At 44.2% G+C, this 26,956-nt stretch overlaps 1 protein-coding gene across 1 annotated transcript in view; it reads right to left on the reverse strand.

Annotated features, from left to right (window-relative positions):
* The window catches only part of col4a6 (collagen, type IV, alpha 6), a 192,651-nt gene that overhangs the window by 81,018 nt on the left and 84,677 nt on the right, over window positions 1-26,956 (reverse strand). Inside the window, exon 4 of the mRNA XM_038995304.1 lies at window positions 1,056-1,130. Coding sequence (XP_038851232.1) covers window positions 1,056-1,130 — 75 coding nt within the window. The remainder of the gene's footprint in view (window positions 1-1,055; window positions 1,131-26,956) is intronic.

Below are 26,956 nucleotides of genomic sequence, written 5' to 3' on the forward strand. Positions count from 1 at the left end.
TTACACCTTCTGTATCCTGTGCATGTGACAAAAAAACATAGATTTGATTTGATATAGCGTGTGTTTACCAGAGACGGTAATTTGAAGAACAACATGACCTGCAACAAAGTCAAATTAGGATATAACGTTAGGCTAATGAGACAGTGTCCAAGTTCTAAAATTCTCCAGTAGAATGTCCTACTTTTATTTTGTCACACTCACACTCACAACCGTAAGCTATTTTCTGTAATTATCTCGCCATTAACTTGTAAATAATGATCTTGTTGTGAGTTTATTTTCCTGAAATAATGAACACAAATTAGCTAAAGTTAAGATGCTGTCATATGGTCATTATTTGAACTGTCTAGCCAGCTAACTTAACATTAGCTAGCTAGCTAACAAGCTTGAAATGAAATAAAACATAGTTTAGAAAGTTGCTTTTAGTTGCCTGGTTTGCTAGGTTGACATATACTAAATTCATTTTTAAACGGATAGGTTTATTGGTGTTAAAATACACCAGTTATGCTATTTTGGATGACCAGGCTGCTGACGTCATGCAGCCTGTTGTTTTTGTGTTTATACTTTTACATAATGACAATGACAAGTTTCATGTCGGATGACAATAGAATGTTCATGATGTGACTGCGACAACTTTCTACAGACATGTTCGATAGACGTAGTATAAACCAGCCTTTAGTCTTGAAATCGTTGGTTGTTGAATACACTACCACCATACTCACTCTGTTTAGCACATGGCCTCACATGTGAATCCTTAAAGAGATGGGTGGGGCTAAAGCTTAAGAGGGTGTGAAGAAGAGCTCTCCAATAGGTGTATCAAAACATTCAAGGACCATTTTCTCAAAAGCGGGGTTACAAGTTTATCAACTTTAAAAGCAGAATTACTTTCCCATTGTTCCTCAACTGTAGTCTATGATATACGGTTTTCTAGATCAAAGTCTCTATTTTTATCCAAAAATAATAATAAATGTTGGTACATAAGACCGAATCGAGCGGGTCGGTCACAGATGTGAATGTGTGTGAGAGGGAGAGAGAATAGAGATGTATTCATGTCTTACCCTGCTGCCTTTCTCTGGATTACAATTGCATCCCCCACTACAGTCCAACCCATTACACGGTTCTCCTGTAGTTCCCTGGAGAGAGAGAGAGAGAGACCGTTAGTATTACATTATGTACTGTATGCCATTAAGCAGACACTTTTATCCAAAGCGTCTTGAGGCGTGAATACATTTTCATATGGTTGGCCTTAGTGGGAATCAAGCCCCATGCAAGCCCCATGCACGCTACATGCAAGCCCCATGCAAGCTACATGCAAGCCCAATGCTCTACCAACTGAGCCACGAGGGAGAGATAGAGAGACCCGCAGTGTCCAATCACAGCAGTAAGATTTGTGTCCGTTGCCATGACAAAAGGGCAACCAGTGGAGCACAAACAACATAGTAAATACAACCTACAGTGCCTTCGGAAAGTATTCAGATCCCTTGACTTTTTCCACATTTTGTTAGGTTACAGACTTATTCTAAAATGTATATATTTTTTTAATTCCCACCATCACTCTACACACAATACCCCGTAATGACAAAGCTAAAACAGGTACACTTTAGAGCTCTGTCAGAGTGTCCAACGAGTTCTTGGTCACGTCCCTGACCAAGGCTCTTCTCCCCCGATTGTTCAGTATGGCTGGGCAGCCAGCTCTAGGAAGAGTCTTGGTGGTTCCATATTTCCTCCATTTAAGAATGATGGAGGACAGTGTTCTTGGGGACCTTCAATGCTGCAGACAATTTTTGGTACCCTTCCCCAGATCTGTGCCTCGACACAATCCTGTCTCGGAGCTTTACAGACAATTCCTTCCACCTCATGGCTTGGTTTTTGTTCTGACATGCACTGTCAACTGTGGGACCTTATATAGACAGGTGTGTGCCTTTACAAATCATGTCCAATCAATTGAATTTACCACAAGTGGACTCCAATCAAGTTGTAGAAACATCTCAAGGATGATCAATGGAAACAGGATGTACCTGAGCTCAATTTCGAGTCTCATAGCAAAGGGTATGAATATATGTGTAAATAAGGTATTTCGGTTTTTTATTTTCAATACATTTGCAAAAATTTCCCAAAATCTGTTTTCGCTTTGCCGTTATGGGGTATTGTGTGTTATTTATTTAATACATTTTGGAATAAGGCTGTAACTTAACAAAATGTGGAAAAAGTCAAGGGGTCTGAATACTTTTCCATTTTATACTTCAACTACGTGCACACTTACAACACTGTACATAGCCCATAATATAACATTCGAAATGTCTATATGCTTTTAAAACTTTTGTGAGTGTAATGTTTACTCATGTTCCCCTTGTTTATTTCCCTTTTGTTTTATTGCCTATTCCAGTTACTTTGGCAATGTACACATGTTTCCCATGCCAAAAAAAAGCCCTTTGAATTGAATTGAGAGAGAGAGCGAGAGAGAACCACATGCAGTACCAGGCTTAACCTCTAGGACAACACTTTCAAGTGCTGCATTTGATTTGATTTTCTTTGCCGGGTACAATTGAACCAATGGAATAATATAGAATAAGTGTTTGATCTATGTTTTTGATTCACGTCTGCTAACTAATATCTTATGACGATGAAAAATGTTATGAGGAATAAACAACCGCCATGCTTTTTGTTCAAGATGTGTAGTGGGTTTGATTATCCCACTGAAACAAACACACAACATGTTTAACATATTGTAAATGATCAGAAATAGAGAGGAAAAGACTGGGTGCCACATACCAGGACAGTCTAACCACTATCTGATAAGCAGAGCTCTTACATGGGGAATACATATGGGATCTGCTATCATAGTTTATCAATCATGCGTCAACCTTAATGCAGCTTTTGTTCAAAATGAATACACATTTTAAACTTCTCCCCCTGCCTATTTCAATAATCACATCGAACTTTATTTATAAAGCACATTTCTTAAAGAAAGGGGATGCATTTCAAAGTCCTAAATAAAATAAAAGGTGAGAAAGATAAAAACTAGACAAATTAAAATAGTAAAACAAAGTTAGACAAATTAAAATAGTAAAACAAAGTTAGACAAATTAAAATAGTAAAAAAATAATACTAATAACAGTGGACTGAGAGATGCATTAAAATAAATGAAAATGTATAAGATATATAAAATGGGATAAAATAAATAAAATAGATACTGAAAGCACATGGTTTCTACAGTTTCTAAAATGGTTTCTACAGTTTCTGAGGCCCTCAGATCCTCCAGCAGGCTGTTCCAAATGTCAGGATCATGGTGGCTGAAGGCTAGCCTCGCCAAAATGTTTTGTCATGACCTTTGGAACAACTAAAAGGCCAGAGGATCTGAGGGACCCACCAGGCACATATCTTAAAAGCATGTCAGACATGTCTTTGTGTGCAAGGCCACATGGTGCTTTAATTTTTTTATTAAAAAAAAATCAATTATAAAATGAACAGTTAACCAATGCAGGGACTTTTAAGATAGGTGTATGTCTCAATAGTCCTTGCACGTTATGCTTAGTTGGAATACCTACAACAACTTAAAATCCATCACACTATTAGTATAGATAAAGTACATAAGCCATCTCACACATACCAAAGCCCATTCACAGAACAATGTGTATGCTCCTTTCTCAGAAACCAGAGCGGGACAGAAAACAACCTCTCATGTGAGAAACTCTGTATGTAGGTCTACATACAGACTCGAAGCCTACTCATGAACAGCCAGTCAGTCTGTCAGTCAGTCAATATTGAGACCGTCTGGGACAGGGAACAATGCAATATAGGTCCTTTCATAGAGGATTAAAACACCCCAGCAGCAGTCCTGGGCTAGGGGCTCCTAGGGGCCAGCTAGGGGCTAGCTAGAGGTCAAGGGTCAGGGATGGCGTTTCAATGCGATTAGGGATGAAAGGGTGTCGGTTGCGTCCTGGGGAGGTGAGCAGCCTGGTCTCATAGACTAGACGTAGCACAGTAAACAAAAATCCGGGACACTCAAATTAGTATATGTTACGTTTGGTATGGTTACATAAAACAGAAGGTTATTGAAGGCAAAAATGAAAGGAGGGTGGTTGGTCGGCATTGATGGGTAGGCTTATAATGGGAACGTCTATCAACTCTGAGGTTGCGTGTTCAAATCTCACCGTGGACAACTTTAGCATTTTAGATAATTTGCAACTACTTACTGTTTTTAGCTACTTTGCAACTACTTATCATGTTAGCTAACCCTTCCCATAACCTTAACCCCTGGCCTTGCTAATATTAGCCACCTAGCTAATGTTAGCGTTAGCCACCTAACCAACGTTAGCCACAACAAATTGGAATTCATAACATATCATATGTATTGCAAATTCTTAAAATATTGTACAAATTGCGATTCGTAAAATATCATACAAATTGTAATTCGAAACATATCCTACAAATGGTTATTTGTAACATATCATACGAAATGGATGATGGAAAACCACAAATGATCACACACCATACCATACCAAAAGTAACACATCATATTCATTTGAGTGCCCCGGATTTTCATTTACTATGTTACATCTACCCCTGAATCCAGGTTGAGGTGAGAGGAGAGAGAGGGGGGGTTTGAGGGGGTGAGAGAGGTGAGGGGGTTTGGAGCTGTACGGATGTGGGTTGTAAAGAGTGAGGTGGTTGTGATAGTTATGTGTGTGTCTGTACGGGTAGTGTGTTCGTGATTGTAGTGTGAGTTTAAGTTATACCCCTCATCTATATTTGAGTATGTCATAGGGAGTAAGGTGGAGGTGAAAGGGTAGGGGATGTGATAGGTGAAGGGACAGGGGTTGGAATGCAAGGCCAAAGTTATATGGAATTAGGCCCAGGATCCCAGGGGCCCTGTAAGCAGATCAACATGACGATGGTCCATCTGGACTTAAAATTGAACTACAAAGGAACCATGTTGAAACCTCACAGTCTGTTGTGGTGTCTGGCCATACATATGTGAATGTGTGTGTGTGTGTGTGTGTGTGTGTGTACCACAAGGTGCATGGTGAACACCCCTACAGGTTGTTGCAGCCGAAACGTTGAGCAAACACAGTCCCAGGTTCATAGATCATAGACCACTTCACATGACCAGCAGACATGTCACTAGCTACCTCCTCAAACTCTTGACCTCACTCTTACAGGGGGGTTCTCTTTAACAAATACAAGTGAAGGAGGGGGTGTGGGGGGGAGAGGGGGAGGGAGATAGAAAGAGAGGGAAAGGGGGAAAGTCTGTCCTCTCTCCTCGCTCTCTCTGTTGGTCAAGTTCACCCTCTCTTTCCCGCACTCTTTCCTCTGATCTCCACACTCATCCTAATCACAGTGACAGAAGCAGGGCAAGGTTACTCCACTGGAGAGAGAGAGAGAGAGAGGGAGACAAAGAGAGTGGGAGAAAGAGAGAGAAAGAGAGAGAGAGAGAGAGAGTAAAGACAGAAAAAGAGAGAAAGAAAGAGAGAGAGAGCGTAAAGACAGAAAGAGAAAGGCCATGGTCTCCACATGCTACTTCAGAAAAGAGAGCTGTCAAACTTTTGTCATGGGACTCCCTCTCTCTATTCAGCTTCCAGCCCAGTCAAAATCCTAATGTGAAAGTATCCTACCTCACATGTTGATGCCCTACTCGATTGGGTTCCCACGCCAAGCGTGTATGTGTGTGTGTGTGAGTGTCTTCTAAAGGATTATTCATTTAAAGACACCACACCTTGACCTTCTACTTTCCCTGCCTCCCTATGAAAAGCCAGTGGGGGAGATGTACAATAGGGTGGAACTTAAGGAGTAGTCTGCGGCCACACACACACACACACACACACACACACACACACACACACACACACACACACACACACACACACACACACACACACACACACACACACACACACACACACACACACACACACACACACACACACACACACACACACACACACACACACTAGGGTTGGGCAGTGTCACGCCCTGACCGTAGAGAGCTTTTTATGTCTCTATTTTGGTTTGGTCAGGGTGTGATTTGGGTGGGCATTCTATGTTCCTTTTTCTATGATTTGTATTTCTTGGTGTTTGGCCGGGTGTGGTTCTCAATCAGAGGCAGCTGTCTATCGTTGTCTCTGAGAACCATACTTAGGTAGCCTTTTTTCCCACCTGTATTTGTGGGTAGTTGTCCATGTATAGTTGCCTGTGAGCACTACGTTGGCGTCACGTTTTTGTTTTGATGTTTATTGTTTTGTTGGCGACATCTTATAATAAAGAAGTATGTACGCTCACCACGCTGCACCTTGGTCCTCTTTTTACGACAGCCGTGACAGGCGGTATCCAGATTTTCATACCGTAATACCGTTCCTGTACCATAACGGGGTATACGGTATTGTCACGTTCCTGACCTATTTCTGTTAGTTTGTTGTATGTGTTAGTTGGTCAGGACGTGAGTTTGGGTGGGCAGTCTATGTTTTCTGTTTCTATGTTGGTTTAAGGGTTGCCTGGTATGGCTCTCAATTAGAGGCAGGTGTTTGGCGTTTCCTCTAATTGAGAGTCATATTTAGGTAGGTTGTTTCACAGTGTTCGTTGTGGGTGGTTGTCTCCTGTGTCAGTGTTTGTCGCACCATACGGGACTGTTCGGTTTGTTTGTACATCGTTCCTTTTGTGTAGTCTATTTTCCCTGTTCGTGCGTTCTTAGTGTTATATGTAAGTTCGTATAGTTCAGGTTTGTCTACATTTGTTTTGTTATTTTGTTAATTATTTCAAGTGGTTTCGTTTCGTGTTTTTCCCGTCTTGTTTTATTAAAATTATGTCATCACAACCCGCTGCGCCTTGGTTCAATCACTACTCCTCCTCTTCGGTTGTAGAGGAGGAGGAATACCGTTACAGAACCACCCACCAAATAACCAGAACCAAGCAGCGGTGTAACGGGAGGAACGGACAGCGCACGAAGCAGGATTTATGGTCTTGGGAGGAGATCATGGAAGGAAAAGGACCATGGGCTAAAGTGGAGGTGAATCGCCGCCCATGGGAACAGCTGGAGGCAGCTCGGAGAGCGGAGGAAACTGGAGAGAGGAACCGGCATTATGAGGGGACGCGTCTGGCACGGAAGCCCGAAAAGCCCGTGAGTACTACCCAAAAATTTCTTGGGGGGGGGCTAAGAGGTAGTGGGCCAAGGGCAGGTAGGAGACCTGCGCCCACTTCCCAGGCTAACCGTGGAGAGCGGGAGTACGGGCAGACACCGTGTTACGCAGTAGAGCGCACGGTGTCTCCTGTACGTGTGCATAGCCCAGTGCGGGTTATTCCACCTCCCCGCACTGGTAGGGCTAGATTGGGCATTGAGCCAAATGTCATGAAGCCGGCCCTTCATATCTGGCCACCAGTACGTCTCCTCGGGCCGGCTTACATGGCACCAGCCTTACGCATGGTGTCCCCGGTTCGCCTACATAGCCCGGTGCGGGTTATTCCACCTCCCCGCACTGGTCGGGCGACGGGGAGCATTCAGCCAGGTAAGGTTGGGCAGGCTCAGTGTTCAAGGGAGCCAATACGCTTGCACGGTCCGGTATTTCCTGCACTACCTCCCCGCCCCAGCCCAGTACCACCAGTGCCTACACCACGCACCAGGCTTCCAGTGCGTTTCCAGAGCCCTGTTCCTCCTCCACGCACTCTCTCTATGGTGCGTGTCTCCAGCCCAGTGCCTCCAGTTCCGGCACCACGCACTAAGCCACCTGTGCGTCTCCAGAGCCCTGTACACACTGTTCCTTCTCCCCGTACTCGTCCTGATGTGCGTGCACTCAGCCCGGTGCCACCAGTGCCGGTACCACGCACCAGGCAAATAGTACGCTTTGAGAGTCCAGTGTGCCCTGTCCCTGCTCCCCGCACTAGGCTTGAAGTGCATGTCTCCAGTCCGGTGCCTCCAGTTCCGGCACCACGCACCAGGCCTACAGTGCGTCTCAGCCGGCCAGAGTCTGCCGTCTGCCCAACGGCGCCTGAACTGTCCGTCTGCCAAGCGCCGCATGAACTGCTCGTCTGTATTGAGCCTTCAAAGCCGCCCGTCTGCCATGAGCCTACAGAGCCTTCCGCCAGACTGGAGCCGCTAGAGCCTTCCGCCAGACAGGAGCCGCTAGAGCCTTCCACCAGACAGGAGCAGCCAAAGCCTTCCGCTAGACAGGATCAGTCTGAGCCATCCGTCTCCGCAGCGCCATCTGAGCCATCCGTCTCCTCAGCGCCATCTGAGCCATCCGTCTCCTCAGCGCCGTCTGAGCCATCCGTCTCCTCAGCGCCATCTGAGCCATCCGTCTCCCCAGCGCCATCTGAGCCATCCGTCTCCCCAGCGCCGTCTGAGCCATCCGTCTGCCCAGTGCCGTCTGAGCCATCCGTCTGTCCCGAGCCATTAGAGCCGCCCGTCTGTCCCGAGCCGTCAGAGCCGTTAGTCAGTCAGGAGCCGCTAGAGCCATTCGTCAGTCAGGATCTGCCAGAGCCGCCAACCAGACAGGATCTGCCAGAGCCGCCAACCAGACAGGATCTGCCAGAGCCGCCAACCAGACAGGATCTGCCAGAGCCGCCAACCAGACAGGATCTGCCAGAGCCGCCAACCAGACAGGATCTGCCAGAGCCGCCAGCCAGCCATGAGCGTCCAGAGCCGCCAGCCAGCCATGAGCGTCCAGAGCCGTCAGCTAGCCATGAGCGTCCAGAGCCGTCAGCCAGCCATGAGCGTCCAGAGCCGTCAGCCAGCCATGAGCGTCCAGAGCCGTCAGCCAGCCATGAGCGTCCAGAGCCGTCAGCCAGTCATGAGCTGCCCCTCAGCCCAGAGCGGCCATTAATCCAGAACTGCCCCTCAGTCCAGAGCTGTCTCTCTGTCCGGAGCTGCCTTTCAGTCCGGAGTTGCCCCTCTATTCTGAGCTACCTCTCTATCCTGAGCTACCTCTCTATCTACCTCTCTATTCTCACCTACCTCTATGTCCTGAGCTACCTTGTCCCGGAGCTGTCCCTTTATTTTGTGTTGCCTATATTAGGTGGGTGGAAGAGAGGGGTGGTCATTCTGAGGGGGATTAGCAAACTGGGATTGACTATGGTGGGGTGGGGACCTCGTCCTGAGCCTGAGCCACCACCGTGGTCAGATGCCCACCCAGACCCTCCCCTAAACTTTGTGCTGGTGCGCCCGGAGTTCGCACCTTAAGGGGGGGGTTATGTCACGTTCCTGACCTATTTCTGTTAGTTTGTTGTATGTGTTAGTTGGTCAGGACGTGAGTTTGGGTGGGCAGTCTATGTTTTCTGTTTCTATGTTGGTTTAAGGGTTGCCTGGTATGGCTCTCAATTAGAGGCAGGTGTTTGGCGTTTCCTCTAATTGAGAGTCATATTTAGGTAGGTTGTTTCACAGTGTTCGTTGTGGGTGGTTGTCTCCTGTGTCAGTGTTTGTCGCACCATACGGGACTGTTCGGTTTGTTTGTACATCGTTCCTTTTGTGTAGTCTATTTTCCCTGTTCGTGCGTTCTTAGTGTTATATGTAAGTTCGTATAGTTCAGGTTTGTCTACATTTGTTTTGTTATTTTGTTAATTATTTCAAGTGGTTTCGTTTCGTGTTTTTCCCGTCTTGTTTTATTAAAATTATGTCATCACAACCCGCTGCGCCTTGGTTCAATCACTACTCCTCCTCTTCGGTTGTAGAGGAGGAGGAATACCGTTACAGGTATTACGGGCAGTGCAAGGGGCGCTATTTCTTTCCAAACATAATATATACACTGTATATAATAAAAATACGAATACAATTCTGTACAAAACAATTTAGGCAGAAGGGATCTTTATCCAGGAGGGGATTGATAGTCACCACTGTAACCAAGAAGATTGATCTTAAGCTAGCAAACCAAATGCATAGCTGTAGCCTTGAACTGGAGCTAATTTATTTGGCACATCTTAGATAGTTAACTTAAGTTACCCCTGCATTTCTAAATATCCTGGTATACGTTATACTGCCCAAGCCTAACACACACACACCCTTTGGGGCAGGAGAGAAGGATTAATTTACACTCTCTGACAAACAAGGGGAGAGAGAGAGAGTGAGCGAGAGATGAGGATTTGCTTTCTGTGTTGAGGTAGAGTTGAAATAGGCTTTGGAGCAGAAGGAGCTGCCTTGGATTGGGTGGACTTCTATGCCTGTGGTAGAATGTGTTCTCAATGAGGAGTGTTCTTTGAGATTTTCTTTACCGTTCACAAAATATTGAACACAGACAAGCACACACAAATACAGACACACACTACATCCAACAGCCATAGACAACAGCTATCCAACCTTCTACAGATGTGAGTCTGTCATCTCCAAGTAACCCAATATTGGCTCTCAATTTTTAACCAATGTTTATCAATCAATCAGACCTATTTGCTTATACTTGACAGAGTAAACACCAGGTACATACCTCAGTGCTATTAAGCACCCACCTTAATAATCACATCACTGCTCTGATAACACATGTTCAGGCCCTAGTATTGCCCCTCTGTGTTTACTCTACTAACTCATCACTCCACTACCTGTCGATCAAAGTGTCACCCAGCTCCTCGACACAACGTGAGGGAAAGAGTATTGTACACAATACCCCCCCCCCCCCCACCCCCACAAATTCAGTAGCGTAATCTGATTACCTTCCCTTTAAGAGGCCAAAGAAGAAGACAAGAAGGATCCAACAAACATTTGATTTGTCATAGTGGTCTCTGACTTCTGGTCAGGTAAGACTCGCTCAGATGGAACAAACTTAAACATGAGCCTTTTTTCAAAGCTGAATTAAACGTCATTGAGAAAACAGAAGTGTCAACAACAAAAAAACATTCTCGCAAACATCCTTTCAAAATGTAAAAGTAATCCAAGAAGTAATGATCTAGTTTTTCAAAAGTATCTGTAATATGATTACAATATTTTTGTTGGTAAAATTATTTTGTAATCAGATTACATGTAATCAGTTACTCCCTAACCCTGCCTGACAACATAAAAGTTCCTCGTTGACAGTTAAACCCGATTGACTGATCTCTGAGTGACCTCATCAGGTAGTGCATACTGTATTTTACCATGATGTTAACAAACTGTCATGCAAAGAAAACTAAACCCGCCTTAGTGGGTCTGTTTGAGGAGAGATGGATGGAGGGGTGGCAAGATGGAGTGATGGATGGAATGATGGAGGAAAGAGAGGGAGCGAGAGAGTGCACATTAGCCACTTGTCTTTCCTGTCCTTTCTGTGAAAAAAAAAAGTATATTGTTAAAGAAGAGAAGGCTGGAGGGATGAAGGGATGGAGGAATGGAGGAGTAGAGGAAAGGAGGGACCTTTTGTGTGAGAGATGGGATGTTGTTAAAGGGACAGTCAGGAATCTGGTAAATGTAAATCTAGTAGTCTGGTCTGTCAACGTGTGTCAGTCTGTGTGACAGGTAGTGTATATCTGATCTCACTCTGACTCTGTTACGGTGATATAGAGGGAAAACAACATGAGAGGGAGAGATGAAAAGGGAAGATGGAGAGATGTCACAGAGAAAGGAAAAGAAGAGAAGGAGTAGGGAGAGAGAGAGAGAGACATACTCATAAAGTATCCACCAATGTGGGCCATCCAAATAGAGGCCATCCTTAGCAAGTAGAGGAAGTTGTTGTGTAAATGAATCCAAACAGGAACCAAAGCAAAATATTGTAAATATTGTTAACACAATTACATTTGAGTCATTTAGCAGACACTCTTATCCAGAGCGACTTAAAGGAGCAATTAGGGTTAAGTGCCTTGCTCAAGGGCACATCAACAGATTTTTCACATAGACGGCTTGGGGATTCAAACCAGAGAACTTTTTGGTAACTGGCCCAATGCTCTTAACCGCTAGGCTACCTGCACTCCATGACAAAAGACGTGGTGATCGCCTTAATCAATGTCAGATTTATTTTTCACATTTAGTAAACAGCGAGCTAGATCATTTGGAAGGTTATGGTGGGGGAATGGGAGTGTGTGTGTGTGTGTGTGTGTGTGTGTGTGTGTGTGTGTGTGTGTGTGTGTGTGTGTGTGTGTGTGTGTGTGTGTGTGTGTGTGTGTGTGTGTGTGTGTGTGTGCGTATATGTATTTTTCTGGTAAACATCTATGGTTTCTCCCATTAAACCTATGAATTCTTCTTGCGAAACGCAACTGTAGCCTAACCGACTGTATCAACCATATCTATGCTTAGTTATTTTACCTCTACCTACACGTACATATTACCTCAATTACCTCAACTAACCTGTGCCCCCGCACATATACTCTGTAAAGGTACCACAGGTATTGTTGCTCTTAGTTGTTGCGCCTAGTTTTTTTTCCCTTTATTTTTTCCTTCAGTTTATTTTAGTAAATACTTTCTTAAGACACATTTTTCTTAAAACTGCATTGTTGGTTAAGGGCTTGTAAGTAAGCATTTCACTGTAAGGTCTACACCTGTTGTCATCGGCGCATGTGACAAATGCAATTTTGTTTTTATTTGTTTTTGATTTGATACCGACTACAGCGTATCTGGCTAGGCTAAAGTAAACAAAGGACTGGAGTACCCTAAGCTGCTTCCAGACTTCATATCTTTCTCTAACGAGAGAACATGTAAACAGGTGCTTGGACACAAGTTTAGACGGTTTATGACAGTTCCACAAGGCCACTGTTCAGAAACTGAGCTACCAAACTCTAAATTCCTTGTCAATCCCGTCGTGTTGAAGAGAAAAGGGGCCAATAGCGGGCAAAGGGATTTGGTCTATGTATGCCATGCCCCCAACCCACTCTGTCAAGAGAAAGACCGTTTTACTGCAACAAGTCCGAACTGTATTGGCAGGACTGCATGTTTGGCTAATGCCACATATCATCTTCTCTTTACGGGTATTTCTTGAATATAATCTTAAGTGTGATTGATTAGTACAAAATGACATAGCTATTGTTATCAATCATGTGAATTGTGTTCCTCAGGGATAGTGTCCTCGTATGAGGTGAATTCTGACTCAAATACCAGTAGACAACCACCTGACATCAATCAATGTCAATTCCTGACCTTTAGCCCAGTAGCATCCCTTCAGCTCAGCAGCTGACCTTTAGCTCAGGAAGAGTAGCTGCTGCTTCTGCAAAAGCTACTGGGGATCAAAACAAACAAACAAGCTCAGTAGCTCAGTAGCATACCTTCATGTGAGGTCACGTGAAGGTATGCCAAAGGAGTACCTAGCCAATGGAGTACCTAGTACCTATGCCAATGGAGTACCTAGCCAATGGAGTGCCTAGTTAGCCCTGACCTCAGTAGCACGCACACACACACAGCGTTAATCAACCTTTATCTCAGATATAACGTCTTAACTTACAACATGCAAGTTCTCCACTAACCAATAAGATACCTCGTTAGTACATGAACTGTATGTTGAAACAGGATGTCAGATATAAGTGACCAATTACATATTGTAGAGATATTACATACAAAAAGCTGCCCGTTTTAACTTACAGTATGCAAATTCTCACTGGCCAACGGGAGAGCCATGTCCAAATGGGGTGTCAGATATACGTGATGTGCTCAATGGCCTATAGTCATTAAAGTACTCATCAGGATTAACGGAGGCATTTTACAACATTTTACAACGTTACAATGTCTCGGGGGGGCTTAAAAATGAGTGAACTCCGTACACATACAATGCAACACATGCATACTAGTCTGTACATACATACAGTAATCACTTTACATTCTATATGAAGGGGGGCAAGAAGGGGATTAGGGAAAAAATTGTATTTGTCACATGCGCCGAACACAACAGTGAAATGCTTACTTACAAGCCCTTAACCAACAATGCAGTTAAGAAAATCCCTAAAAAACTAAGAGATAAGAATAACAAATAATTAAAGAGCAGCAGTAAATAACAATAGCGGGGCTATATACAGGGGGTACTGGTACAGAGTCAATGTGTCAATGTGCGGGGGACACCGGTGTCGAGGTAATTATGTACATGTAGGTAGAGTTATTAAAGTGACTATGCATAGATAATAACAGAGGGTAGCAGCAGCGTAGAAGAGGGTGGGGGGTGGGCAATGCAAATAGTCTGGGTAGCCATTTGATTAGCTGTTCAGGAGTCTTATGGCTTGGAGGTAGAAGCTGTTTAGAAGCCTCTTGGACCTAGACTTGGCGCTCCGGTACCGCTTGCCATGCGGTAGCAAAGAGAACAGTCTATGACTAGGGTGGCTGGAGTCTTTGATAATTTTTAGGGCCTTCCTCTGACACCGCCTGGTATAGAGCGTTCCCGGATGGCAGGAAGCTTAGCCCCAGTGATGTACTGGGCCATACGCACTACCCTCTGTAGTGCCTTGCGGTCGGAGGCTGAGCAGTTGCCATATCAGGTAGTGATGCAACCCGTCAGGATGCTCTCAATGGTGCAGCTGTAAAACGTTTTAAGGATCTGAGGTCCCATGCCAAATCTTTTCAGTCTCCTGAGGGGGAATAGGTTTTGTCATGCCCTCTTCACGACTGTCTTGGTGTGTTTGGACCATGTTAGTTTGTTGGTGATGTGGACGCCAAGGAACTTGAAGCTCTCAACCTGCTCCACTACAGCCCCGTCGATGCGTGCTCGGTCCTCCTTTTCCTGTAGTCCACAATCATCTCCTTTGTCTTGATCACATTGACGGAGAGGTTGTTGTCCTTGCACCACGCGGTCAAATCTCTGACCACCTCCTTATAGGCTGTCTCATCGTTGTCGGTGATCAGGCCTACCACTGTTGTGTCATCAGCAAACTTAATGATGGTGTTGGAGTCGTGCCTGGCCGTGCAGTCATGAGTGAACAGGGAGTACAGGGGGGGGACTGAGCCCGCACCCCTGAGGGGCCCCTGTGTTGAGGATCAGTGTGGCAGATGTGTTGTTATCTACCCTTACCACCTGGGGGCGGCCCATCAGGAAGTCTAGGATTTGATGGTTCTTCGGAGGGCATAGCGAGATTTCTTATAAGCTTCCGGGTTAGAATCATGCTCCTTGAAAGCGGCAGCTCTACTCTTTAGCTCAGTGCGAATGTTGCCTGTTATCCATGTCTTCTGGTTGGGGTATGTATGTACAGTCACTGAGGGGACGACGTCATCAATGCACTTATTGATAAAGCCAGTGACTGATGTGGTCTGTGCTAGCAAAACAGTCCTGTAGCTTCATCTGACTACTTTTTTATAGAGCAAGTCACTGGTGCTTCCTGCTTTAATTGTTGCTTGTAAGCAGGAATCAGGAGGATAGAGTTATGGTCAGATTTGCCAAATGGAGGGCGAGGGAGAGCTTTGTACGCGTCTCTGTGTGTGGAGTAAAGGTGGTCTAGAATTTTTTCCCCTCTGGTTGCACATTTAACATGCTGATAGAAATTAGGTAAAACTGATTTAAGTTTCCCTGCATTAAAGTCCCCGGCCACTAGGAGCGCCGCCTCTGGATAAGCGTTTTCCTGTTTGCTTATGGCGGAATACAGCTCATTGAGTGCCGTTTTAGTGCCAGCTTCGGTCTGTGGTGTTATGTAGACAGCCACGAAAAATACAGATGAAAACTCTCTCGGTAGATAGTGTGGTCTACAGCTTATCATGAGATACTCTACCTCAGGCGAGCAAAACCCTGAGACTTCCTTGGATATTGTGCACCAGCTATTGTTTACAAATATGCATAGGCCCCCGCACCGTGTCTTACCAGAGGCTGCTGTTCTGTCCTGCCGATACGAGTGTATAACCCGCCAGCTGTATGAAACATAAGAGAGTACAGTTTTTAATGTCCCATTGGTAGGATATACATGCTTTCAGTTCGTCTCATTTATTTTCCAGCGATTGAGCGTTAGCTACAGAACGGAAGGCAAGGGCAGATTAGCCACTCGTCGCCTGATACTCATCTCTTTCCGCGAAACCTAAGTTTCCTTTTCCAGCGAATCACGGGGATCTGGGCCTGGTCGGGTGTCTGTAGTATATCCCTTGTGTCCGACTCATTTAAGAAGAACTCCAATTTGAGGTGAATAATCCCAGTTCTGATGTCCAGAAGCTCTTTTCGGTCATAAGAGACGGTAGCAGCAACATTATGTACAAAACAAGTTATGAACAATGCGAAAAAATAAAAATAAATGCATGGTTGGTTAAGAGCCAATAAGACGGCAGCTCTACCCTTCACCAAGATGACGCCGGATGGCGCCGGAGGGTAGGGCTGTGATATGACCAATACAATCCACTGTATTATCCAAGGCATGTTGGAACTTTTACTGCAATAACACAAATACATACAGTACCATATTGTATTTATCCACCCTAAAGGGTGTATTTCTCAAGATGAAGAGGCTTAGGAGAGAAGAGCATAGAATCTGTCCGGGTGAGAAGACAGGCTGTGCGGTGTGCCAATGCCCTAACATGTAGGACAGGTACTGAAGGCTACGGAACACCTTTACCTGGAGAAGACACACACACGCCACACACACTCCTGAACTTGTCATGCACACACACATCACACACACATTCTCCTTGAAAATCTACCGTATCCTCTAGAGCAGTGGTTCTCAACCTGCTTTTGAAAGCATCCAAACCAGATAACGAGTTGATTATTTGAATCAGCTGTGTAGTGCTAGGGCAAAAAACATATTGGGTAACCCTCTGGGTCCCCAGGGCCAGGATTGAGAACCACTGCTTTAGAGAAAGACCCGGTCTTGGCATGAAGGGACAGGACAGGGTTGGTGTTATTATAGAGGATATGAACAGACAGGACTCAACTAGGCCCCTCCTCTCTCGCCTGCTCTCTCTCCTGCTCTCTCTCTCTCTCTTTCGCTCACGCTCTCACTCGCTTTCACTCGCTCTCACTCACAGGATTTACTTTTGGAGCTTTTGGGTTTGGGTAATTTCAAAGAAAAAAAGATACTGTAAGTGGAAGATCAGAAACTATTCCTCATGGATCAAAGGATTAAGAGTCAGTCCTGAATTTGGATTTGGGTTAGTTCACGAGGTTGGGTCACAGTTCAAAAAGGGTTGAAGCCAAGCAATGTCATGCCATGTTGTCTGAGGTCTCCAACATTGAGGGTATCGGTTGGTTGTTGGTCAGGGCCCAACAGGGCTCAAGTTACAGTTACAGGCCAATCAACAAGCCTCTTCACTTCCTCCTAGTTACAGAAATAGCGATGCCGTGATGACCGCCCGACACCTTTATGACCTCATCAGATTTGTTGGTCACATGATGTCACGTAGGTTCATACATTTCTATGTTTTCATTTAGAAAGTCCCACTGTACCTAACGTCATTACGAAACTTTAGACATATGAGTTACCACACCCAGTCTTAGGGATGGCTAACTCTGGAAATTCCTTTGGTCTCTACTGAGTTACGTAAATCCAATTATAGTTTTTTTGCACCTTATTTGTGGAACAATCTTCAGTGTTAAGAAATTTGATGTTTTGGTGCCTATAGGCAAATTCTATTTTTTATGACCGTGTTTTTCTTTCTGCTTGCATTTTGTACTTTTATTTTGACGTGTGTATTTATTCTGTAATTTATGTAATTCAGGGCTCATCTGTAAAAGAGACATTGGTCTCAGTATGACTCCCTGATAAAATAAAGGTTAAATAAATCAAATAAAACACAATCTCTTCTCTCTCTCTCTCTCCCTGCTCTGTTGTCTTTCTAAGTTTAGATGTCTGATCTCGGTTCTTCCATTCTGCCAGCAAGCCATCCATCAGCCAGAATGTCGGAATATGAACTTCCGATCCGTGTCCTATATCTCCTGACTCTGGGACCACTTTGGAAGACACAACCAATGCCCCCATTGGCCCGATGCGGCCCTGACTGAGATCAAACAAAAGTTTCTGATCCTTGTTATCAGTTTACTAAATTCACTTGGTTCAATTCACTCAATTAAATTGGTTCAATGTATTCAATTCACTTGGTTCAATTCCCTCCACTGATCCTGCATATAACAATTCTATGGAATGGATAAGTTATCTATGATGTAAGATTATGAACTCTCTGAACTGTATTATCAACCCTCTAATCTGTGATGTCATAGTGCTCTAAGGCTTCCAGAATCAACACCACAAGGTGGAAACCACAGAGACCGCCACCGCGTCCCTCCTTATCTCTCTCCTCAATCACCATGCCCAATGGCAATGCTGGCACAGGTTGGCATGCCGTCATGCCTGTCGCCTACAGCAACTATTATAAGGTCAAGGCGTGAAAGTTAACAGAATGTTTTAGTGCCGGAATCATAAATACAGACAATGGTGACATACTGTAGGTGTCAGCTAAAATACACTGGAGCTATGTCTCTAGAATGTTCTTTCTGTCAGAGTCCCTCTGTTTACACGTACCTTCCATAACTCACTGAAGCGACAGACACTGTAGGGGAAGAGAAAAAACACGAAACAAGTCTATAGTTTTATATCTCCTCTTTCTATCAAAAACACCCCTGACATGTAAATATACCAAAATGGCGGGCAAAAAGTGACGTCAAATAATCAATCAGGAGCCAGAAATCCAATCCCAATTTCGTCACAGCAGTGGGAAAGATAAGTCAACATATATATCCTTTAGAATAATACTTCCTACTGCTATGTACACTGTATAATAACCTATTATTGATTACATCCGATATGAGTGTTTTTACAGACCGCACTTTAATATCTAACTACACGCTGTTTATACAGACAATACAACACAAGACAGACTGAGTACACACCTGCCTGGTTAAAAAAAGGTTAAATACATTTTTTTTTATAAACAGACCACAATGTAATACCACAACAGATATGAATGCTAACGCTAATATTTACAATACACATTCGGATAGAGATTTACACTTCCAGTTAGCGTAGCTTACAGAGCAGGCTATCTACACCTGGGTTTCACTGGGAAGGTCTGTATGAGTCTCTCCAGACACACAGACATACCAGGAGGCAATTTGCCCCTAGGTACAGATCTAGAGTCGGATTATCTCCACAAATTCTAGTCTTAAAGCATTACGGGAGAGTAGTGAAAAACTGACCTTAAATCAGTGTCTAGGGGCCTAGTTTAAACTACTCTGACAAGGCCAAAATCACGGCTGTTCAAACTGGCCTCTCATTTATCCCTAATCACACACATACACACAAACACACACACTAGTCTCTCATCTCACTTCTCTTCAATCTTCTAGATGAAGGACAGACAGCCCACGTCAGGCTAGGGGATAGGGTTACACCACTGATAAGTATTCTTTGGTAATAACACCTTTGAAGTACCCTAAACCTGACCCTAAGGATGGGTGGCGGTGTCACATTGAAACTCACTGAGCTCTTCAGTAAGGCCATTCGACTGCCAATGTTTGTCTATGGAGATTGCATGGCTGTGTGCTCGATTTTATACCCCTGTCAGCAACGGGTGTGGCTGGAAAAGCCGAATCCACTAATTTGAAGGGGTGTCCACATACCTTTGTATATATAGTGTATGTGGTTGTCTAACCCAGCTATCTTAAGATGAACGCACTCATTGTAATTGCTCTGGATAAGAGCGTCTGCTAAATCACTCAAATATAATGCAAATGTGATGCATATACCCCCTGTAAGGGGAGTTTTTCCCCGGGACATACATGATGTTGTAATGAGAGAACTCTGAACATGTTCTATGAAGGGATTCTAGGATTTCCTCCCTAAAGCAAGGGGTGTAACTGGGGCCCTTTTGTGGCACACAGAAGAGGGTGTAAGCGGAGGAGTGAGGGGTGCCTATGGGGCCGACATTAGGAGAGAATAACTAGGCTAAAGATCATAGGGTTCACACACCACCTTTTCTAATGCTGCTGTGTGTGTGTGTGTGTGTGTGTGTGTGTGTGTGTGTGTGTGTGTGTGTGTGTGTGTGTGTGTGTGTGTGTGTGTGTGTGTGTGCTGGCCCACAGGGAGAGTAACAGCTTATACACTTTAACAATTAGGGGTTCAACAGGGTTCTTCTAAGATCGTCAACGTTCTTTGAAGAACCTTAAGGTTCTTGGCACTGAAGCTTGCCCCCAAAAGGTTCTTCCAAGAACCCCAGTAGGAGGTGGGGTTCATCGAGGAACCTCCTTAGTTGGTGGGGGTTCTTGCAGGAACTTAACTGCCCAACTGAAACATTTGGATATGAATTTGAAAGGACAGCAGGTACAGGTACTTAACTGAAAAATGTAAAGACCTCCTCAATTTAAGGTAAGGTTTGTACCTTGTATGATCTAAATTGATATAATTTTATGATGATACCATCTATCTTTTCAGATTTATGCAACTCTTTCTAAAACAGAAAATGGACACAATTCAATGGATATCTATCAACAAAGAGGTAAGAATATGTTGAAGGCTAGCTGTATAGCGTGCAGATAACTGAACTGCTCACTTTTGTGTCTGCAGGTATACAGACGAGGAGGCACACAAAGGTATGTGAATTGGTATTGGTATGTGATGCAGATCACATTTACCATCCTCCTCCCTTACCTCTTCAATGAATATCCCATAGGCCTCTACATTATGGACAAGGTATGTTTATAAAAAACATGATCAAAACAGGTTTTTTCATTCACGTTCACCACAAAAACCCAAGGTATGAATATTGTCGTGTGCATATTTTGTTAATCATCTGTATAATTACTATTTTCTGGATTCACAGACTTCCCCCTCCCTACACCTCTGATGAATATAACAGGGAACCTGTTTCGATCACCATGCACTGCAAAAACATTCCGGCTATGGATCCGGAGAACATCAACACATTAACGTCAACACACCAGAGGATATACCCATTGGACTTGGGGCTCTGCTGGGAGTTTACCTCATATTTAGCTTTGCTACTAAAATCCTAATAAACACCGAGAACTAAAATATTGTGTTATTGTTGATATTGTTGTTATGCATATTAGTATTACTTTATTAAAAAGGTTTTTCGAGGATCTCTTGTTTTTAGAGTTTACAGTAATAGCTCATACTTTACTGCATGTGAGCATAACACAGGGTTCCTATGGGAATAGGGATGATGTTTCACAAGATTCACATGTAACGATCTGGAGCTATCGTGTCTCAGAGTAAGAATGATGATCTAGGATCAGATCCCCACCCCTGTGTCCATATTAATTGTGATCTAACAGGCAAAACTGACCTTAGATCAGCTCATGGCAGGGTTCCTATGAGAATAGGTACGTTTGCCATTGTTGTGTATGAGCATCAAAAGAATGCATGCTTGTCATTGGTTATAACGGTCTTAATTGATAGGCTCTCACTCGTTGTGGGCCTTGGCGAACATGAATCTTATGAGTCAGCAGTTTTTCCTGGTCAGGTCACATGGTCAGGGACAAGGCATGATGACGTGACTGTTTGTGTTTTAGTATCTGTTGTGTGCTGAGATCTCTGCCCACCGTTACAGGCTACCTAGCCAAGGCGCACATTGCATTACCTTACTGTATCCCGCCACCCGGCCAAGGAACGCCTTACATTACCTCGGTGTATCCTGCCGACGCTGCCAGCCAGGATCTACTTATAGAAAACAAATGTTTTGCCTGGATAGGTACGAGCTCTGCTCCCTTTCCTTTTTCTGCAGGCCAAGGGAGGGATGGTGGGGGAATAGACAGTGTGTGTGTCGACAGCCACTGATGTTGACGGACTGAGAATTCCTCAGAATTCCTCAGAATTCCTGCTCTCTATTTTCCTCTATCCTTCCATCCCTCTCTCTCTCTGTCTCTCCTTCACCCACCCCTCTATCCTTCCATCCCTCTCTCTCTGTCTCTCCTTCACCCACCCCTCTATCCTTCTATCCCTCTCTCTCTCTCTCTCTCTCTCTCTGTCTCTCCTTCACCCACCCCTCTATCCTTCTATCCCTCTCTGTCTCTCCTTCACCCACCCCTCTATCCTTCCATCCCTCTCTCTCTCTGTCTCCATCACCCACCCCTCTATCCTTCCATCCCTCTCTCTCTCTGTCTCTCCATCACCCACCCCTCTATCCTTCTATCCCTCTCTCTCTCTGTCTCTCCTTCACCCACCCCTCTATCCTTCTATCCCTCTCTCTCTGTCTCTCCATCACCCACCCCTCTATCCTTCCATCCCTCTCTCTCTCTGTCTCTCCATCACCCACCCCTCTATCCTTCTATCCCTCTCTCTCTCTGTCTCTCCTTCCCCCACCCCTCTATCCTTCCATCTCTCTCTCTCTCTGTCTCTCCTTCACCCACCCCTCTATCCTTCCACCCCCCCCTCTCTCTCTCTCTCTCTCGCTCACTCTGTCCGTCACAGGTGACCTGCTTTGCTCTAGTTGAGTCAGTGTTGATATCTCCATTAAACACTCTTCCCTTTCAGCCGTCTGGTTTTCATATTGATATTTATTTGCAGAAGTTAACACTAGACTTCATTTGGAACAATAAAGGGTGTAACCACCGCAGTCTACTGCATGATCCTGTATAGCCTACAGGTATTGTAGATGTAACTGCAGACTGCACTGGGGATTCCTGATCACTGTGTGTGTGTGTGTGTGTGTGTGTGTGTGTGTGTGTGTGTGTGTGTGTGTGTGTGTGTGTGTGTGTGTGTGTGTGTGTGTGTGTGTTTCTGCCTGTTTACACAGTATCAGCTGCAGTCAATGTTTGCGTGTGTGTTATCCATCCGTCTGTCCAATCCGTCAGTACTCTAAGCTGGCCACAGGGGGCGATGTGTCATCCATACCATTGGTAGTCAGCCTTACCGTGTCTGTTCACACAGGGGGAAATTCCACCTACACTGACCCCTAAATACACACACACACACACACACACACAAACACACGGGTGGTTTCAATCAGGTCCTCTGTGTCAAACCTGAAAACGTAATCATTAGAACCAGTGTTCGACTTGGGATGAAAGAAGTGCTGGAGCTGTCTTTTTCCAAGTCGGTCCATTAGACTATGTTCACCGAAATTCACAAAGAGCATTATGCTATAGAGACCTCTGATTATTCACTGTTAAGGGTTCCCACACATGACTTCTCTATTACATTTAACCAAATGTTCATGACTATTATTATAGCCTACATTAAAAAGTAAGAATTACTGACACTAGAAGGCTGCTGTGCCTGATCCCGCGTTGTCCTGCCGTTGTGCCCTTGTTCAAGGCATTTTACCCACCATAAAGTAGAACTGCACTGTTAGTCACATGTTGTCAACCCTCCATCTGGAGAGCTCCTGGGTGTGCAGGCTTGGCTTTTGATCCGGCCCTGAAAACACCCAAGTCTGCTTATCAAGGTCCTGTTAAGCAGCTGGCTTGAACAAAAGCCTGCACACCCAGTAGCTATCCTGGAGGATGGTTGCCACCCTTGATTGAAAATATTGCAACATTACAACCAAGTACTTTTGTCTTTATAAAATGATTCCCTCATTCAATGAATCAGGGATCAAATTGATAAAATGATAAAAATCTAATTGATACTTCAAAGCAAGGTAACTAACTAGACATGTTTATATATGAGGCTCAAATATTAATGTTTCAGGGGAGATCTATGCACAGCAAGTTATTTGTCAATTAGGCTATTCTTAGAATATTTTTACATGACTACTATTTAATAAAGGGGAATCCCAGCTTTCCAACGGTGCAGATTTATTTAGGCTAGTGCCGGTGGAAAGGCGACAACGACATGAATGCAATAGTTAACTAGCGCGATAACTGCTACAAGTTATGTTTTGAATTGGCTATCTAGTTAACTTAGCTAATTAGCTAGCTAGCAAACTACATTTGTTTATGTAAACCTAAATCTAGCTAGCTAGCTTTCATAATACTCTGGCTTGACATTCGAAAGCAAATCAATGTAATTAACCAGCTGCTATCTGGCGAGGTGATTTGTAACTTTGCAAGCTAATGTTAGCTACGTTAGGTTACGTTAGCTACAGCCTACAGGACTGTATCGAACCGTTAGCTACCTAGCCAGCTAACTAACTACCGCAGAGACTAAAGTGACTGGCCTATGGGTTCTATTTACAGAGTCCGATCCCATCAACATCTGCATTAACATCAAGCTCAGCACCAGGAACTAGTGTGAGTCACCTTAAATAAATCTTTCCGTGATTCCATGATGAGCAAATAAATATACTGGATCTAGACATTAGTTGATTGTTTAGGCAAAGCTTGAAGTCTAAATTGGAGAAAAGCAGAGTTATTAGTAAGGAAGGGATGGCGTGGGTGACGATGTGGTCTTGAGCAAGGCACTTAACCCTAATTGCTCATGTTAGTCGCTCTGGATAAGAGCGTCTGCCAATTGGCTAAAATGTAAATGTGATATTACTGGTGTCTGTTGGGGGTGGGTATTGTGTGTGAAGGTTAGTATACATGATCTATTGACATGAGGGGGGTGGGTGGATATAGTACCTTGTTTGAGTGGGGACAAAGTAGTAAAATGTTTGCTAATCACTGACTAGTGTGTGTCCTACAGACTAATCCTGTTGCTGCTAATTATGATCCTGACACCAGCTTTAGTAGTACAGATCCTGTAGACCCATTGGATGAAAGCTTTCAGCCGGCAGCAAGCTCAACATTATCTGACTCGGAAGAGGAAAGGACTGCATGGGGCTGGTTAGAGCCAAAGTGTATAGTCTATGGGTCCAAGGTCATTGAGCCCATGAAGTTTTGCCAGACCAGCTGCCATTGCCTAACACAAGACCAAGTTCACCAGCTGAAGAACATCCAGGACCCTGCCTGGAACATTCAGCCAACACAACATCCATTTTCAGTTATACTGATGTTGTAGTATCATGTAGAATGCCAAGTATGCTCACAACTGCATTGCGGTATAGATATTATTAGCTGTTGTACATACAGTGCATTTGGAAAGTATTTAGACGCCTTCACCTTTTCCACATTTTGTTACGTTACAGCCTTATTCTAAAATTGATTCAATTGAAAAGGTTCCTCATCAATCTACACAAATTACCCCATAACGAAAAGCGAAAAAACAAGGAATACCCTATTTACATAAGTGTTGAGACCCTTGGTCAGGGAGGTGACCAAGAACCCAATGGTCATTCTGACAGAGCTCCAGAGATCCTTTGTAGAGCTGGGAGAACCTTCCAGAAGAACAACCATCTCTGCAGCACTCCACCAACCAGGCCTTTATGGTAGAGTGGCCAAATGGAAGCCACTCCTCAGTAAAAGGCAAATGACAGCCCGCTTGGAGTTTACCAAAAGGCATCTAAAGGACTCTCAGACCATGAGAAACAAGATTCTCTGGTCTGATGAAACCAAGATTGAACTCTTTGGCCTGAATGCCAAATATCACGTCTGGAGGAAACCAGACACCCCTCACCACCTGGCCAATATCATCCCTATGGTTGAGCATGGTGGTGGCAGCATCATGCCGTGGGGAAGTTTTTCAGCGGCAGGGACTGTGAGACTAGACAAGATCGAGGGAAAGATGAACGGAGCAAAGTACAGAGAGATCCTTGATGAAAACCTGCTCCAGAGCGCTCAGGACCTCAGACTGCGGCGAAGGTTCACCTTCCAACAGGACATCGACCCTAAGCCCACAGCCAAGACAACGCAGGAGTGGCTTCGGGACAAGTCTCTGAATGTCCTTGAGTGGCCCAGCCAGTGCCCGGACATCTTTGGAGAGACCTGAAAATAACTGTGCAGCAACGCTCCCCATCCAACCTGACAGAGCTTGAGAGGATCTGCAGAGAAGAATGGGAAAAACTCCCCAAATACAGTGTGCCAAGCTTGTAGCGTCATACCCAAGAAGACTCGAGGCTGTAATCGCTGCCAAAGGTGCTTCAACAAAGTACTGAGTAAAGCGTCTGAATACTTATGTAAATGTGATATTTCCGTTTTTTATGTTTAATAAATGTGTCATTTATGGGTTATTGTGTGTAGATTGATGAGGGGAAAAACACAATTTAATCAATTTTAGAATAAGGCTGTAACGTAACAAAATGTGGAAAAAGTGAAGCGGTTTGAATACTTCCAGAATTCAATGTATGTATATAATGGAGTTTGATAAAATGTTTTATATCATTTTTTTTTTTTACAAATGTACTGACAAGTGACTAAAAGATTCCAGCTGCATCAGAAACCAATAAAGTGTTGACTTAAACTTCTGGATCAATTCATTGTGATATTGATTAAATGTATTTGGAAGTCACCAGCTACAATCTTACTCCCAACAGAATGTGCAGGGATTTGGTGTATCATTTCAACTTTCAATTGTTGGCAAGTAAACATGTTTCAATAAAACAGTAGATTAGTCTGTCAATATCGCAAATAAGTAGACATGGCTTGTATTGAAGACAATGTTTATTTGCTCTGGAGACCGACCGAGGTGTGTTTACACAGCAGTATGCACAAACAGTTATGGTTTTGAATGACATATATACAATGGAAGGAAAATATACTACTAACTCCTATAATAAATACCACCGTTTTACAAAGGGAATACTTGCATATGGTGTGTTTGGGGGATGCAGTGAGGTGTTCGTAGTCTCTTTGATACAAGGGGAGATTGTTGTTATGGGACCTTTCACATCTCCTCGAGTCAATCAACTTCTTTGTATACAACATACTGTCCATCGTGTGAGGGATAAAGTGCTTGAATGGCCCCAACAACACACACAGATTCGGTGTCCTTTGCCATGCTTCGCCCCACGTAGAACAAACTGCGAAAATAATCTGTAGGCCACCAAGCGATATTGTCTGTCTGGGGCGGCTTGTACAGTAGCTTAGCGGCTAAGAGTGTTGGGCCAGTAACCGAAAGGTCGCTGGGTTGGAATTCCCAAGCCGAGAAGGTGAAAAATCTGCCAAAGTGCCCTTGAGCAATGCACAATGTCCGTAAGAGAATGACAGAATGACAAAAATGCTATTGTGCACTGTCTGCATTTCTACTGTAACAGAATATTACACATCTCACAGACACACCTTAGCTAGCTGCACCACACAGGTATAGTTACTCAAAGTCTAATATGAGTCATGAAGCCAAAGTCATTCCTTTACTCTTTGTCAGCATCATCAAAACAAATCTCCAGCTTTGCTCATAATGAGATAGCAAGGCTAGCTAG

This window comes from Salvelinus namaycush, chromosome 6 (assembly GCF_016432855.1).
Source record: "Salvelinus namaycush isolate Seneca chromosome 6, SaNama_1.0, whole genome shotgun sequence".
Classification (NCBI taxonomy): Eukaryota; Metazoa; Chordata; class Actinopteri; order Salmoniformes; family Salmonidae; genus Salvelinus; species Salvelinus namaycush.